Source organism: Meleagris gallopavo, chromosome 11 (genome assembly GCF_000146605.3).
Source record: "Meleagris gallopavo isolate NT-WF06-2002-E0010 breed Aviagen turkey brand Nicholas breeding stock chromosome 11, Turkey_5.1, whole genome shotgun sequence".
Taxonomy (NCBI): domain Eukaryota; kingdom Metazoa; phylum Chordata; class Aves; order Galliformes; family Phasianidae; genus Meleagris; species Meleagris gallopavo.
This window is the reverse complement of record NC_015021.2, coordinates 9,360,745-9,377,680: the sequence shown is the minus strand read 5'-3', so window position 1 is coordinate 9,377,680 and position 16,936 is coordinate 9,360,745. Positions and strand designations below refer to the sequence as shown.

Sequence of the window (16,936 nt, the reverse complement as noted above, 5' to 3'; positions counted from 1 at the left end):
CGGCCTTGGCCAACAGCGCTTCCAGGCTGCCCACCACACCAGCCAGGCGGCCACACCAGAGTGGCAAGGGCTGCCCCGGAGCGGGAGGAGGGCTGTGGACGGTGATGCTGAGCAGCGGGGAGGGCAGCAAGGCGCGCAGCTCTTGCGCCAGGCGCTGCAGCTCGTCCTGGTAGGCTTCCCCTCGGCGCCGCAGCCGCAGGCTCTCCACCGCCCGCTCCAGCTGTTGTAGGTCGGCCTCGGTCAGCAGCTCACCAAATGGGCCCAGCACGGCCTCGTGGGACGGTGAGAAACGCCAGGCGCCCGGCTCCTGTGGCAGGAAGCCGTCAGGATGCAGCGACACACGGGACCCAGCTCTGTCCCACCCACAGCCCGGCACTACCTGATCACACACGGGCACCTCATCCGCCAGCCGTGCCCGCAGCCGCCGCACCATCACCTGCCGCTTCCACTCAGGGATGGCGCGGCCCCGCTCATCATGCGTGGGCACCAAGGCATCCACGTCCAGAGGGTCCACTGTGGTGGTGCCGTGGGGGTCTTTCCAGGGTGCTGCCGGCTCCGCTGCCATGCCCTGCGCAGTGGCACGGTTCCCCCGGGCCTGCCTGGTGCAAAGGGGAAGGGCAGGGACACGAGCGCGCGATGGCGGAGCGGTGCGGTGACGTACCGGGTCCATGAAGGGCGCCGGGATCCTGCCCCGCTGTACGGGTCTGCGGAGCTTCAGCTCAGGCAGTGGTGGCTCGTTGGGCTGCATCACCCTCGTGTCTGGGACCTTGTGGGGACAGGGGCACGGGGACATGTTGTGGGATGGAAGAGGAGTTTGCACCCCCGCTCTGCTGGGAGGGACAGCAGAACAAGCACAGGCGTGAGAGCAGAGAAATGTGTTCAGACATTTATCCTAGGCAAAGCACTTACAGCTAGATGAGGAGAACCAGGAAAAGCTGTGAGCGCATCTATTGACACAGCCCCGCACTCCGGGTGTCTATCCACCTGCAGGGAGGACCTGCAGCTCCTGCAGCCCACACTGCAGCATGGCCCTGGCTGGGTGCTCTGCTCCTGGGCACAGCAGACACCTTCACCGGCAGCCCTGGGGAGTGCAGAGAAGGGGAGCTGGGCCTGGGGTAGCTGCAGTGGTGCACAGCACTGCTGTGCTCAGGAGGGAGCTTTGCAGAGCAGCACAGCCCCACCCCAGCAGCAGCCCTGCATTTCTGCATGTCCAGGCTTTGCAACCCGGCCTGACCCTGCACACAGCCGAGGCACAGGGGGCTGGGCAAGACCTTTCCTGGCTACCTTCTCACCTGCCCAGCAGTGGCCCCGCTGCAGACACTTTCCTGATCCGCTTGGGCGGGTGCCAGCAGCAGTGTTCCCATGCCTGCTTTGGGCTGAACTGCAGGGACAGCAGCTGCCCCAGGGCACAGAGGGTCTGTGTGGGTGGACATCCTGGGGGACACCCACGATGCCCACGGAGACAGGGACCCCCTCTATCCATAGCCACGTGGGGCTGTGTCCCCCTCCACCGCCAGCCCTTCTTTTTCGCCATCCCTTCTCCCAGCACTCACTCACCTCGGGGCTCGCTGCCACAGGCAGTGCTCACAGGGCTGCAGCAGGAGATGGGGCTCAGTGGTGCAGGCTCATCCCAGAGTGCCCCTCCAGCAGAGCGCGGTGCTTCTCACCTGCACGGAGCCAGGGGGAACAGGGGGCACGGCGGCCCCCCAGGAACATGGAGCCAGGAGCACTGTGCTGCTCGCACCCCGTCCTGGGCAAAAAACAAGCAACTGGATCCCAGTGCTGATGCTCTCACCGCGGGTTGTTATCTCAAAGCCCTTGAAAAGAAGGAGCCTCATTAGTGAAGCAAATGTGCTGGCCGGCATCGGCCGCCGGCTCACCACCCGCCTTGCAGGAGTCAAAGATGCGGCCGATACAGCAGTGCTGGCACAGCCTTGATGGGCTTTAGGATCAATAGGATGATGTGGTGATGGAGGAGGGATGGAGACTGGCACCCATCGTCCCGACGTATCCACTGCACCAACCTCCAGGTCAAGCGATGCACAATCCAACGCTGGGTCAGGGCTGGATGTGAGTGTAGGCACCCTGTGCCCAACTGCACACACCTGTGGGGCAGTGGCAGGGAGGGGGTCTGACTGCAGGACCTGCATGGCTGCTCCCGATATTCAGCGCTGTTTTTGTTTCCTCACTCAACCTCCATCCATTATATATGGCCAGAATATATCAGTGGAGCTCGGTTACACGAGAGAAATTCAATCGAGGGGCTGGAAAAAAATCAAGCAGCAGGAGATCAAAGCCTCTAAACGGTAACCACCTGGTGAGGATCCATTACAGAGCCGGCCTCCGGCCCCCCAGCAGGACAACACTCTGAGGGCACCACTGCCACCAGCCTAGGCACAGCAGAGATGGAGCTGGGAAGCTCAGGGACCAAAGATGGACAGAAGCAAGCTTGAGCACCCTCCTGCCCACCTTGGTGCCCACCAGGACCCTTACAGTCACACAACCTTTGGTCAAACAAGGGTTTGACCTTGGCTTGTAAGGAAGCTACAGGTGCAAACCAGACACGCAGAATGGGAGCAGCCATTAGAAGGGCACTGCAATCCCCAAGCCTTCCACAGAGCTCCCATTCGAAATCCTTCAGATGGCAATAGCAGGCACCCTGAATTTAGATCTGTCTGAAAAGACAAAATTCACCCATCGCATATCCTAAATCACAGATTTTTACTCAAGATAAATCCCCCTCTCATCCTTACCCACCCTTACAACTATGTGTTCAGGAGGGAGCTTTGCAGAGCAGCACAGCCCCACCCCAGCAGCTCCTCCTGCACCATGAGCTCTGGGGAGCCTTCTCTCACCTCCCAGTCCTCACTGTTTAAAGTTTCTTTTGCTGCTCAGTGACTCAAAGTCTTCACCTGTACTCTTGCAGCATTCTGCACAGAAGCCAGAGGTCTGGTTCCGCCCTTTGGGCCTGTATCACCCTATGTGAGAAACAGGATTCCTACAGGACCTGACCCAACAGCCTTCAAAGTCCATGGAGGAGCAGGTCATAGAATCATAGAGTGGCTTAGGTTGGAAGGGACCTTGAATATCATCCAGCTCTGCTCATTCTTGGTCCTTCTCCAGCTCTGTCACACAGTAAGAGGTGTGTGAATACATGAGCTGAGTTACATTAGGCAGGAGCTGGAGGTCTCACAGTTGATCCCTATAATGCAAATCCATTCCTAATCCTGCTGCTTCTGTGGCACAGTCAGACAATAACCGAGGAAGCAGAAGGTTGAATCCATCGCCCTTTCTACCCCTGAAGCATACTGACAAACAAACATCGATCTCTTCCAACCTTAACGATTCCATGATTCTAAGTATCCAAAGGCCCCATCTGCAGAGCAGAAGGCCTCAAAGACCACTCAGCAATCACACCCAAAAACACAGCCATAAAAATAAAAGCTTTTATTATTATTATTATTTTTTTATATATACCATTACAGGAACATCCGCTAACATTCTCACCAGCACGGGCAGCTCTGCACGGCCGGGGCTGAGCGCAGGTACCCGGCTCCAGCCTTCACCATCCCACATCCCCGAGCCACTGCTGCTCCCGGGGCACATTGCCCAGCTCCTCACCCTGGCCCTCCTGGCATCAGGGTGTCACCTTCTTGTAGGTGATGTGGAGGTGCTGTGTCATGGGCTGAGTAGTGGTCGCCATGGAGACTGTTTGTTCTAGCTTCCCATCGGAATTGAGACGGAATTTTCTGGTAATCTGAGAAAGGGATAAGAAAAGAAATATCTCATAAATCAAGCAAACTGCATTCCCCATTAAAAGTTTTCTGCTTGAGTGATGGCTGCTCTCGGTGAGGTGTTTTGCGGGACAGCCAAGCAGCAGACCTCTGCGTTACACTGCCCAGCACCATTACAGCCACCCCCTCACAAAGACAGAGCAACAACCAGCAATGTCTTCCCCATTCCTCCTTGCTCTCCTCATACTGCACTAAACCACCCCAGAACCAATCTGTGGTTACCCTGTGGAGCTACGAAGCTGAGGAGCTGTGCAAGCAGAAGCTAGAACCCTGATATCAGCGACTTCCAAGCTGCTCAGGCTTTGTTCAGATCTGGGTTTAGCACATGATGTAAGTCTGCTCTTAGGTGTCTATGTAATAAGGAAGTGAAGTGGGGCCACTGTATGCAAATCTCAGCTCTTGGTTCAAAATAATACTTAAGAGTACTGCTCCATCTGCCCAGCTCTTAGGGACAGCAGGATGACCTGCAAGTATGATTAACTGGCAGTTAATTAAACCAGCCCCATTTAGAAATTTCTACAAGAAAGAAGAAAGTAAAGATTGTTAGGAGCACAGTGTGGTCAAAAAGCACCCATGGATTCACAGAGCACTTCTCTAACCATAGCTGCCTCACCATAAGGCTTTTGCCAAGTGGATATACTGAAGTGTACACATCCCAGCTCCCTTTCACCTTAACAGCTAAAAAACCAACGGCCTTTCCAAAGAGCCACGTTCACATCACCACTGGGGTGATCCACCCAGCTGTGCCAGGGGAAGGCCAGCAGGAAGACACCAGGATCTCTGCTGCTCCAGAATTTCAGCTGGTCTTGAAGACACGGAAGGGAAAGGAGGCTTTCACAGACATGTTCATTTCCCATGAAGGTGACTCAAGGACACATCCACAAGCTGCTCCAGTCTGCGTGCTCTAAACCAGCAACCTGCCCCATTAACACGTCTGTTTCTACACATGCAACATGTGCCTAACGCCAGCAGTAACATATCCCCTTCCATTTCAGCAGCCCATGCTTGCCAAACACACAGCTGGTGCTCCTGCTCTCTTAAGACTACCTTGTCCTTAGCAACCCACCCTCAGCTTGCCCTGGCTGCTTCCTGAAACACAAAAAGACAAATTAAAGGTTGCTGAACAGCCTGGTTTGACCCGTTATCAGTAGCAATAACAAATGGTGCATATGCAAATTGTTCTGATCTCATGACTGAAAACCAAACAGCAAAGGAGGAAATCCATGATGACTATCAGAACAGACACAGGGTGCTTCGTGTCCCACAGCTGCGGAAGGCAATCTTGGAAAGGACATGTGATCAGGCAGGGCAGCATGGCAGGGATCTGCATCTACAGAGTGGGCTGATCCATGGCTACCTCTGTAAGGAGAAGCCCTTTCCTGTGGACTCAGTGCTGTTTAGACAAGACTTTCCTATCTTCTTCCATAAGTACCTGCTGCTGCCACGGTGGAGACAGGGCTGGAGCTGGCTGCTTTGACTCAGCATGGCAGCTCTTATCTGTGATCCCTTTTCATCTTGTAATCTATGAAATGGCTTCTGAAAACTCAGAGAGAAGATAAGCAAGGATGCTGTGCAATATTTCCAAGAGCACCTGAGGCAATCTGTAATTAAAGCGTGTTAATCAACCTGTCCTCTCATACAGACACCCCCTGGGCTAACATGATTTGAATCGCTGACCGAGCGTGAACTCACCTGCTCTACATGGGGCTTCTTGGCAAAGGAGATCCTGGCTATGGAGTGAGAAGCTATCGACAGCTCTTGACCATTCACCTCCCCTTCCTCCACCTCCACAAGACCTAATGAGAAAGCAAAGTCATAAATACCAGGCAACAAAGCTTAATTAACAAAATGTCACAATTATTAGGCTACATAGACAAAGAACGTTTTTCCTTGACCTAGCACATATCAACAACTGCAAATCCATGCAACCTCAGAAACATAATGCTACTTGGAAGCCCCAGCCAGACTTACTCTCACAGGGTGGGATGAGTATCACATTGCAACTGGCAATTTTCCATTCAGCACCTGCTCTGTGGTCTTAGATCCAAATTTAAGCATCAGCTGGGTTTGAAATTTCTTCACTTACAACAGTGTAGATGTAGTTCTGTCTCTCAGTTGGTCCCTGTGAGTGCACAATGAGGCACTACTTCCAAAGAGTGGGAAATCCTACTAGCTTAAGAGGTCATGGGAAGAGTGGGGATGACGTAGCTCATCTGTACATGTCCCTCCCTTCTCTCTGCACAAAAAGACCTGGATGCCACAAAGGCAACAAGAATGCCACTGGCCCCTTATTACAGCCCATCATTAAGGCTGAGACTGCAACTCCTGGCATGAATCAAAGGGTTCCTTTGTTTTCAAAATCTACGTCTGCAAATATCAGCATACCATTTTAGGAAAGGGTACCCCCCATCTCATGCATGTGTGATATTTGGACTTGTGGTCCCTTCCTGACTGAGACAGCCACAAAGCCTTGCTGGCTGGGCTAAGCCAGTCCCAGCAACGTGGTGCTCATTAATAGCAAGATGGAGGTGCTGAACCCACAGTGAAAATAAATGAAAAGAAACTGCTAAAGAGGAAGAGTGATGAAAGGCACAGCAGGACAAGGGCCCCCTCTCTTCCCCAGAGAGGCAGTACCTGTGTTCTGGGCGCTGATGAAGGCCACCTTATTAGTGTCAGGTTTGAGGCGGATGAATCCACATTCTCGGTGCATTGGTTTCCTGGTGTCCGGATGGAAGGCATTGAATCTGAGGGGGAGATCAGAATACCAAAGCTGTTGTACTGCTGCACTGAAAATACAGGCTTTGGCCTGGTTTCATCTTAGAGGAAACCACATTGCATTTAACCATGCAAGCCTGCCTGCAGTGTTATTTGTAGAGTAAGAGGCTGAGCATGCTTCATGGGAGGAAAATGTGAGTGTGTAAGAGGACAGCCCCTTCACACACATACCTAGGTCCCAAATAAGTGGAACCTGTTATTTAAGTTCAGGCTTCAGATTTTCTCTAAGAGCTAGCTCAGAAACTCCCTTGGGTTACAGTAAGACACAGCACTGATGCTGAAGGCATATTCCATCTCAAAACCTTCCTTCTCTCAAATAAACATCTAGCCTTGCAATATCACCTTTATTAAGCTTTTAAATCTGGCAGTCTTTTTCTTCCTTGTACATTACTTGCCACAGGCAGTAACACTGCACACTTATTTCTTCCCCACCTCAAAAAGAAGAGCAAAATAAATCAGCTCAGATGCCCACTTGGGCATCTTCAGGATGCTTACAGCTGCATTCTTGGTCATCGATATCACGGCTGTTATTTATGTATTATTACACATGATCATAAATTACATTAGCACTCCTGAATCTACACAGGGGACTGAATTAAACAGCAACTTAAACTCACTGATAGCTGCATAATGCAGTGCTCTACTCCACTGGTGTGTTATGGTTCACCTATTTCAGACTCATCTCTCTCTTTTCACATCATCTGTCTTCGCATTTCCATCTCCTCACCCTCTTGTGAGAAGGAGGCAGAGGCAAGCTCAGAGCTGCTGCAGCACGCTGCATCCACGCTGAGGGCTGTCCTGGCAGTCCAGCTGTGCTCTGCAGCTAGTGCAGCCTATGGAGCTGTGCATCATGCTGGGATTGTTGAGACTCCAAGTGGGAAGGAACTGAACTAAAGCAGCTCTCAGTGCCTGAACAATTACTTGCCATCGTACAGTTAGGCTGTCTGCCCAGCATCCTGCTTGTTGAACATTTTATTTAATTTTCCTCCAGGTTTTTTTTAAGGTGAAGATTGAGGACCAGTTTTAAGCAGACAAACCTGGGGGCCACAGTGCTCTTTCATTCATATCCATAAGTGGCAGCTTGAAAAGCAGAGTGATAGCAGTTCTAGGATAACATTATTACCTGAGGATTCATTTCTAATTAAACAGCTACCACTGGAAACAGGAACAGTGTCTTCTCTGACCAGAGGGACTGCACATCTTCTGCCTAACACATGCACCTGGAGCACACCACATTAATGTGGAAGGATAGCAGACCTTTCAAAGACAGGTGCTGAACCTGCCCAAACAACAGCGATGGCTGAGTCCAGGATGGGGCTGTTCAGGGTGCACATAACCTTCAGGACTGGCAGGCACATGAACTGCACACTATGCCACTGTCACAGTGATCCTGTATAGGTACGCATCAACAACAGAGGTGTGAACTCACTTCTGAAAAGCCCTGTGGTACTTCTAGGCTGGTGAATCTTCACAGTCTGCAAGCATGCAGCTCTGGGCACGTCACAACAGCACACCCATTTATCAGCAGTTTTAAAGGGAAACAAACAAATCAGGCCACCCAGCCACATGTCATTACACCATCTTGCTTGGTAAATGAAAACTTGTTTACTTGGAACTGGAATAGAAATATGAACAAATCTCCCTGCAGCCACACCTACTGTGATCCAAATGTTGCTGCCAACGCAGCCAATCTCCAGACTTACGAGAAGTTGAGCATAGGCTGTCCCACGTGAGAGATGTGCACTTCTTCCAGGTACTGGAATGGCTTCATGGTGGGGAAGGTGCCGTCGCCTGGCGGGTCTGAGAGCCAGGTGCCCAGCATCCAGGAGAGGGGCTCCATCACAGGGTTCAGCTGTGGGGTCTCTGTGGAAAGAATGAGGATGGAAGATTGGTGGATCTGCTCTGCAGCTTGGGTGGAGGGAGAACACGAAACACCTTGGAGATGCATCAGGAATGCTTTTTTCCAGCTCCACAGGGCAGAAGGAGACAGGGCATACTGCACAGTTGTGGCAAGCAGGCCCTTGCCTTACCTATAGTGAAGGGAAATCCCTCTGCCACCTCCAGGCTGGGACAGAGCAGTCTGTGATCCCAGGATAAAGAAGGACGCACGATAACCAATATCAGTGACACATCTCCAGGGCTCTGCCTTGATTTTTCTCAAGCACTGAGCCACCAATGCTTCTGTTTGGTTGGAGACCAGGGAAATGAGTCCTCACTACAGAGGAAAATCAGGCTGTATTGGACGAAGGCTAAGTGTAAAGCACTGAAAGACCAGGAAGCACACAAGTTAAAGCATAAAGCAGAGGAAAAAACTACTTCCTCCGGTCCTTGCATTTATTGAGAAGCAGCCACAGTCTGCTTCACAAAGTTGAGAGACTCCTGTTTTAATGACTCATTTTAGAAGAGCTTTGATAAGCAGCAGTTTTTTATTTCAGGGGGTGTAAGAAGGAATAATAAAACAGGGAGCAAATGAGACAGGCAGCTGAAAGTCATGCTAACAACAACGTAGACAGTTCCTAAGATGTAAGCAGGGAAAGTGATCTGGCACCCACGTGATCTCAGGAAAGACCTCTACAAATAGAGATGAGGGGGCCCACTGAAAAATCTGGGTTAGTTATGTGTTGCAGATGAGTAAGACTGAAGCACTTGGAGCAGGGCCTCCTCCCACTCGTTGCTGACTGGCAGGTACTGGCAGGCTGAGGCTTCCACACCGTGTGATATCATCCAGGAATAAGCTACCTGTCTGGCTGCTCTAAAAGGAGAAATGTTGCCCCAAAAAGGCAATGCTGTGGGTAAAAAGCTGTTTGCTCAGTCCAAGCCTGAAGTTCTCTGCAAAGAAACCAGCACAGGAAAATACGAGATCTCACTATGAAATAAGGTGTTGAAAACCCACAGCATCAGGGCAGCCCTCTGCAAAGAGCACCCCTGGGTCTGGGCAGGCAGCACTGTTGACCAAATGGGTCACTGCAGCCTGCAAACGTCCAACAGTACTGCAGGGCATTTCCTTTCTACCTGTACTGTCAGCAGCCCAACTGACAGCATGCTATTTTCCCGTGCAGCGCAGCAATTACTGATCACCAAAGACCGAAATTACTGCTGCAAGAAAGTGTACTTCTGAACTGTTTTTCTGCAATCACTTTCCCCTTTCAATGTGAGCGTGGGCCATTTGAGAGCACAGAGAGCATCGCTGCTGTGTCCAACCAGCATTTGCCATCCACTTGTTACCTGCAGACAGACATTACTTAACTTCTGAGCTTGCTGCAGGCCTACAAACCCCGGGCAGTGAAGAGAGAAGCTTGTGGAAGGCTGGCAGCCTGCAGCTGGGCTGCTGCTGCCCTCTCCTGGGCCAGGAGCTGGCAGCAGGGCTGAACACCAGGTCACCTCCCATCACCAGAGCGCTCGGTAATAGGGCCCTTCAGTTTCTCTTGCTTACCTTGCAGCAGCTCAGGAGACTGCATCCAAGTGACAGATGGAAGAAAGAGCTTTAGCAAAAACTCAGTTATAAAAAGACACTGCACACTGCTGCTTCTTACCCTTGGCATCAGTCTCTGGCTGGTGGACTTGGTCCTTTTGTCGTCTCTTGCAGCCCCTGTGCCAGGGACTGAGCTGAAAGGGGGGAAAGCAATAGCAGGGAGGCAGCAAGAGAAAGTGAACTCATACTAGAGGCAGAGGCACTCTGCTCTATCAGGTTATACACTTTCATGAAGCATCCATAAGACTTCTGCTTCCCTATGAAACCCAACTGAAGGCTGTCACCACATCCAAAAGCTGTGATCACAGCTCAGGAGACAAAAACAAAGTTCTGCAAGCAACATGATCACCTAAATATCATTTCCCCAGGAGGCTGCTCAGGCCGCACTTCCCCTGTGACTGCTGTGCCCCGGTCTCGGGGACACAGCATTGTCTCAGCTTCTGGCCTTGCCCCATCTCTCTGAACTCATGGATCCTTCCTCTTTGCAGGGGTGTTAAAGTCAAATCCCTCCCTGCACGGGAACAAAGTCAGCCCGCTGCCCACACTCTGCAGCAAGGAACGACGCAGTCTCCTGCCATAAGATAACCAGACCAAGCAATGCCCCGGCCATGGCTACATGGGCTTCAGTCACTGTGATCCCCAGCACACAAAGCTACGCTGGCACAAAGCCCAGCGTGGTTTTATCAGCAGTGTGAGCAGCCAGTGAGCTGCCAGTGACACAGCCACCCTATCTCACCCAGGCTGGGGAGGGTTTGCTGCATGAAACTTGAGGACAAAGAGAAGAAAATCTCATACAGCACCTTCCATCCTCAATGTGCAGGGTGCGCAGCCAGCAGCCTCCTGCAGTCCTTCCTTCGGCTGAGTCACTCACTGGATTTGAATCAGCAGCAGCAACATGCTGCTAATTAAGAGCAGCCTCGTTCTCTGCGCTTTTTGCATGTTTAATTACAGAAGGAGGCTTTATCCCCTGCTGTCCCTCCCCAGCACCGCACCCCCTTACACTTTGCTGATGCTCTCCCCCAGCAAGAGCAAAGCACTGCGTACTCCAGCTCTGCTCTGGGGGGGTGATTATATTCACAAATTCTCATCTTATGCCCTGTATTAGTAATTAATTTCATAACCAAGCCCCTATGTGTTATTGTCTTCTTCTAACCTCTACGGTGAAACATTCCAGTGTCTGCAGCCACCACCAGACTTCTCCCACAGCACAAGGCACAGAGAAAACACTTTTTAAAATGACACACGATTATGAGAAACCCAAACAGCCGAAGGAAAGCTTACCTCTGTGTGTCTTACTTGCTTTCAAGTTTTCCTTAGTTAGCATTTTCCTTGCTTCCTAGTCACAAGCTATTGTATTTTTGCTTTTTTTGGTGTGAGTCATTGCCTATTGACTTCAGAAATAAATGCTTAACACACACATGCTGTACAGCTAATGAAAAAAATAGAGAAGAAAACAGACCACTCCACTGAAAAAGGACACAGGAAGAGCAGCAAAGCAACTTTTTCTTTTTCTCCTTCCAAGCTCCTTCCTCTCCATGGGGACAGCAAAAGGGCCCTCTCCTGATCAACTCAGTCCTGAAAACAGAACTCCTACGATGAAATGTCTACCTCAATCAGCTGCAGGCTGGAAAGCCTCACCCAGCCTCTCTCATGTTGCCTTCTGACACAGATTCAGCCCCACTCTTAACCTATGTGCACACATTCTTGCTTCTTATCTCCCACTTTGCTTACTTTATCTCCCTCCCTGTGTGTAACAACCACTTTATAGACCAGCCTTCTGTCCTGGCCATCCCCATCCATTTCTCCTGGTAACCGAGGCAGAAAAGTTACAATCAGCACTTCCCATTCCAGACTTAACTTATTTTTCTTATTCTCACACACCCCAAATCTCTTCCTACTGATGCTGAGGAATTAGCTTTGCTGCAGTGAACAAAACCACTGCCATCTTGGTGGAAAATCCTAAAGCTGTAGAGGCATCAGGACTCCAGCTGTGCATGAAATCAAATGTTTAATGTTTAAGTACATCCCCAAAACTCCCCAGCTATGCTTCATTCACACAGAGGAGGTATTAGAATCAACTGTACTGCTGTGAAGTTTTGTACGCATACTGGAAAACAAATCTAAACTGGAAGAAAATATTTCTTGTGGATTTTTAGCAAAATTCTTATTTTCTACATGCACCCATTTTGCAAGCTCTCCTGCCTTTAATATGACCTTCATGAAGGGAGACACGGAGTTTGGAACTGGCTCCACAGCAGTTCAGAACTCTGTGTTTTCAAAGCTCTGCCTCTCTGTTAAATACATACACTTGAATCACATTGAATCCTACCTGCATCTGCTCCACTGCTGGCCATGGCGGGCTGAGTTATTTTCCTATCTCTTGGTCTAGCTCTCTAATCACCTTTGCTCACCAGATCGTGTTTTGCACTTGGTTGATAAGATGGCTATAAAGGAAGTGATCTCAACATGAGGTAAGAAGGCTATCCCAGTGCCTGCTGGGAGATGTAGTTTCAAAAAAGAGATCAAACTCCACAGCGGCAAGGAGACATGATCTTGTGAAAGCAGTATCTCCTTCCAGGCTCCAGGAATGGATGCAGCTGGCAGAGCAGAGAAGAGCTGGGTAGATGGCACGGGTGCCTAACAGGAGCACTGCACAGAGCAGCCCCCCTTGGCCCTGCACTCCATGTTCTTACCAGGACACCAGGTCTGTAGTTCTTTGCTTGCTCTGTCTCTCCCTAATTTCTCTTGACACATCCTCTTGATTTTTGGAGCACCTGACCTTGCTCTGCCTGGTGCACTGTGCCTAGCCACGCTCTGTTGAAGTATTTCTCAGCCATTGGTCCACAGGCATCAGAGGTGGCCCATGAAGCAGAAGAAAACATTTTCCTATCAAAAAAGCAAGCAAATTCAGAGTTTAGAACAGGAGACATCCCTAGAAAAGCTGTGCAGGAAACAGCGCTGGGCTTTCCCCAGAACCAGTCAGCAGATCCCCTGCTATGAAAAGCTGGGGAATGCCACACTTGTGCACCATGATGGCCTAGGCACACTGTGAGCAAAACTCACCCACACTGAGGCCCTGATCCCCAAGCACGATTGACAGGGGCTGCGTGCAGCACTCTGCAGAACTCTGCTCTTCCAGCTAGCTTGGTGTGCTGCTTGGGCACGGCCAATAGCAGTCTCCTTGTGCCTTTAGGTAATGCTGCCCTGCCATACCACGCATGTGGTGCCCTGTTCTCCAGCTTTCCAGACAAAGAGTGGCCATCCGGCCTCATACACACGTAGCTTGAAGCTGTAAGCCATCTTAGAGTGCTGGGGGGACATCAGAAAGCCTTAAAAACCTCAACAGATCCACAGACCAGACTCTGTGATAAGTGCAGGTGGGCTGGGAGCGCAGCTTGGGCGAGCAGCTGGATGTCAGGCAGCAACAGCAGGGCTGTAGGGACGGAAGCAGCAGCAACCTGCAGAGTCAGCCCCACTGCCTATGCTCTTTACACTCCCCATCCTTAAGCCTCCAGGGAAAAAAAGATGCAGGCTCAGGTTTATGGCTGTTAACAGCACCTCGTTGACGCATCCTATGATTTAAGTCAGTTGAAATGTAGCTACTAATAAAGACTATAATTATTATTAAGCTAATACTTGTTACCTCAGTTTTTATGAATATCAAAAAGGCCTCTTCAATGCAGCGTTGCATCACAGTGCAATTTAGTGTCTGCACATAAAGCGGACTCTGCCCAGCAGCACTCAGCTGCGCTTAATCAGGTATTTGGACTGCCATAAACTAGGACTATGAGCACAAGAAAAACAAGGCGAAGCAGAAGAGCACCAAGATTAAACTAAAGCAAAAGCCTGCCAGCCACCAGCAAATCCTTTGAAAAGTCACCAGCAGAACGGTTCCACAAGAAAACATTGGCCATACTGGCCTCCAGCTTTGTTGGTCAGAGACAGCAGGATAGATAACATAAAATGATCACTTCAGTAAGAAAGTTGACATCATCTTAGAAAACCAAGTATGTAATTCTACACATGTGTAGAAGAACATCTATCATGAGAAAGAGGGCAAAACCCTACTGCTTCCTAGAAAAAAAGACATTGCTCAGGATGTTCTTCCTGCTATTAGCATCTCATGGTAGTCATTTCAAAAAGATTAGACACCTTTTTATCTCTGCGTGCATATTTATGAATGATATTTACAGAATCCTGAAACTGTATCCAGTTATTTTCTGTATTCTAATAACAAAACTGTATAAAAATATAGACTAGAAGACATAAATACAGAGACTACTTTGACTTCCCACACTGGGGAAAAAAGCAAGCCAGTCTTTTCCCAAACTGAAGTGTGAGTTTTGCGCACAGGAAAATGAAAAACACATGGAGAAAATAACATTGGGGATCAGCCTCTGAGATTTTGGTAGGGTTTATTTTCTTGCAGTTGAGCAAGGAAGCAGGCTGTGCTGCAAGGACCTGCAGAACACATCTCCCTGCACCGGTACCTCATTTCTAACCATGCCTAACACCACGCAGCTTCTGAAGATGAGAAGAAACCTCACAAGGAAACGGAGGGAAGAATCACCATGATGAGCATTTCCAACACACCCAGGCAGCCACGAGTGGCTGCTTCTTCAGGAAGACCCTGAGTCACACATCTCTCGCAGTGTAACCCTGTGTTTTCTCTGCAGCCATAAAACATCAAATACCATTAAATCCTCAACAGCTTTTCTCTGGAATTATACCTTGCAACTAGAGTCACTGTACAAGTTTTGTCAGTGTGCAAAAAATTTACATTAAATCACTTTTCTTGCAATAGAAAGGGGTAAGGCCTGACCTGGCTCCTGTACCTGCATTTTTAGGCTACCGTGTCCCTCACTGAACTTCCATCTGTCTTCAGGTGTCTCAAATTCATTCTTAACAGCTAGAGAACTAATTCCTCTCTCTTCACACTCTTATTACCTGCTTCCTGACTTCTGCCTTCTGCATATGGAAATGAGCAAAATGAATCCAGCACTTCAGTCAAAAAGAATGTCCTCCACATGCTGACAATACCATCGTAATTGATGCCTCTGACTTACATATCCCAGTGCTGAGTGGAGCACGCGAAATCCAAAATCAGAAGCACTTCTGCATCATTAGAGAAGACTAGGACAGCTTTCCTAGATACCTGCTGTCTGTGGCAGCTCATTGATACATTGAAAAATTTCAGACACCTTCCAAAGATAGACTGTAACACAACAAATGAACAAACCAAAATAATCCACAAAGAACAAATTTAAAAAAAAAAAAAAAGGAAAAGTACTTCCTCACCATCAACTTGCTTCTTGCCCATTACCTCAAAAAACCACACTAAAACAATACATGCTACCTGTAACTTTGGGGCAGCAGAGTTTAGAGAGTGCGGTAGTAGCTTTGAGTGAACAGTCAACAGTGATGGGGAAAAAGAAAACAACAGGCTTTGGGGAATAGGAGAAGTAGCTCACGTGCCCAAAAGCCCAACTAACTCTTCTACCTGCATCTCTCAGCCCAGTCCAAGCTACTACTTCTCTTTCCAGAAATGCACCTTTCTCCTGTCTTTAACCTGCTCTCCATCTGTTTTATCTCTAGCTTAAACAGCCTCTTTTTGTTCAGAAGTGGAGAATTCTGCCTGAACGCAAAGACACTGAAAATACTGACCACAGTCCTGGGACAGCAGGCTGTTCAAGTAAGGGATACTGATCCTCTTCAGCTCATCCAGCTTCTCCTTCAGCTTCCTGACTTGGCTGTCTGAGCGGCTGATCCTCTGCCTCAACAATTTCAACTCCCCGTTCTTCTTCTCTACCTGTTCACGCAAGCAGCACACTTGGCTTTTGCTCTGCCTGGAGGAGAAACAGTACGAGTGGAGGGAGTCGATGAGCTTGCAGGCTCCCGAGGCCGACATGATGACCTCATTGATCGACATGGGGTTGGCATCCGTGTCGCCCTTCCGTCCCACCACGGCCTCGGCAGCAGGCTGAGGGGTCAGATCTGCCGGGGATGCTGACAAACTCTGGGAAGGTTTTTGAGGGGTCGCAGTGAGGGAGGAAGTAGGGGAGTCTTCCGCTACAGTCTTATCATGTCCCATGAGATTGCTACTGCAGCTTGGTTCCACATCTCTCTTTGGCCTTTTCCTTTCTAGCTGCTCTTTTGGGAAAGACGGCCTCTCTCTGGTATGCTTAGAGGAAAAGCTGTAGGAGTGAAGGGAGCCGATGAACTTGCAAGCACCAGAGGCAGGAGGCGTGAAATCGTCCACCGATATGCCGCTCCTGTCCGCCACCCAGCTCCCCATCCAGGAGCCTTTAGGACAGTCCTCCGCAGAAGATCTGTCGGACTTTTTCTGAGGTCCGGGCTTCGCAACTAAGCTATCGCCTAACGTCCTTCTACGGGGGCCTTCCAGCTGCCCATGGAGATGCTCTTCCTCCCCAGACATCGACCCGATCTCCGCTTGCAGAGTCACCTCCTCCATCTCGTCCGTCCCTTGCATCACCATAAGGTCCTGCTCGGGAGATGAGGTCCTCTGGACTACCTCACAGCCTCCTTCCCTCGGGCCCTCCCCATCCTGCAGCGGGACCTGGCTGGCTATTTTCCTTCTGCTCCTGACATAATCCAGGGTGTCACGCTTCTTCTCCGCGAGCTGGAAGATGGTGGGGACGGCGGTGGGCTTCAGCAGCCGGTGCTGGTCCTCCAGCCGCCGCGAGAAGCTGTCCTTGGTGAAGTGCTCGCTGCAGAGGAACGAGTACTTGGTGGGCGTCCAGTTGTCCCTCTGAACAGCCTTCAGCCACTGAATCAGGCGTTTCGAGTCCTTCAGAGGGAACCTACCGACGGAGGAGAAAAGCGTGAGCGCGGCAGCAGGGCGAGCCCGGCAACCCAGGCCCCGAGCCGCCCGGAG

The 16,936-nt window shown here is 50.2% G+C and overlaps 3 protein-coding genes across 5 annotated transcripts in view; 1 reads left to right on the top strand and 2 right to left on the bottom strand.

The window, feature by feature from the left end:
- The window catches only part of ESPNL (espin like), a 1,114-nt gene extending 219 nt beyond the window's left edge, over positions 1-895 (bottom strand). Inside the window, exons 1-2 of the mRNA XM_031555078.1 lie at positions 662-895; positions 5-568 (exon numbers count right to left, since the gene is read on the bottom strand). Of these exons, the coding sequence (XP_031410938.1) occupies positions 5-568; positions 662-793 (696 nt within the window). The 5' untranslated portion in view covers positions 794-895. The remainder of the gene's footprint in view (positions 1-4; positions 569-661) is intronic.
- A 2,533-nt stretch (positions 896-3,428) lies between these two features.
- THAP4 (THAP domain containing 4) lies at positions 3,429-12,512 on the bottom strand. Of its 3 annotated transcripts, XM_010716551.3 has the most exons (6): positions 12,371-12,391; positions 10,103-10,175; positions 8,273-8,432; positions 6,429-6,538; positions 5,487-5,590; positions 3,429-3,757 (listed from the first exon to the last, which is right to left on the bottom strand). In XM_010716551.3, the coding sequence occupies exons 1-6, from the start codon at positions 12,374-12,376 to the stop codon at positions 3,638-3,640; spliced, it is 573 nt and encodes a 190-aa protein (XP_010714853.1). In that variant the 5' UTR covers positions 12,377-12,391; the 3' UTR covers positions 3,429-3,637. The 3 variants fall into 3 exon arrangements, with proteins under 3 accessions (XP_010714853.1, XP_010714854.1, XP_031410903.1); XM_010716552.3 differs by lacking the exon at positions 10,103-10,175 and having other exon boundaries at positions 12,371-12,512; XM_031555043.1 differs by lacking the exons at positions 10,103-10,175; positions 12,371-12,391 and adding an exon at positions 8,600-8,784.
- A 4,176-nt stretch (positions 12,513-16,688) lies between these two features.
- The window catches only part of ILKAP (ILK associated serine/threonine phosphatase), an 8,707-nt gene continuing 8,459 nt past the window's right edge, over positions 16,689-16,936 (top strand). The window contains exon 1 of the mRNA XM_010716691.1: positions 16,689-16,790. Coding sequence (XP_010714993.1) covers positions 16,689-16,790 — 102 coding nt within the window. The remainder of the gene's footprint in view (positions 16,791-16,936) is intronic.

Coding starts and splice junctions, on each gene's coding strand:
- THAP4 (XM_010716551.3), bottom strand. Junction 5,591..6,428: donor CATCAGCGCCCAGAACACAG/GTACTGCCTCTC, acceptor CTTTCTCATTAG/GTCTTGTGGAGGTGGAGGAA. Junction 3,758..5,486: donor AGAAGCCCCATGTAGAGCAG/GTGAGTTCACGC, acceptor TCCCTTTCTCAG/ATTACCAGAAAATTCCGTCT.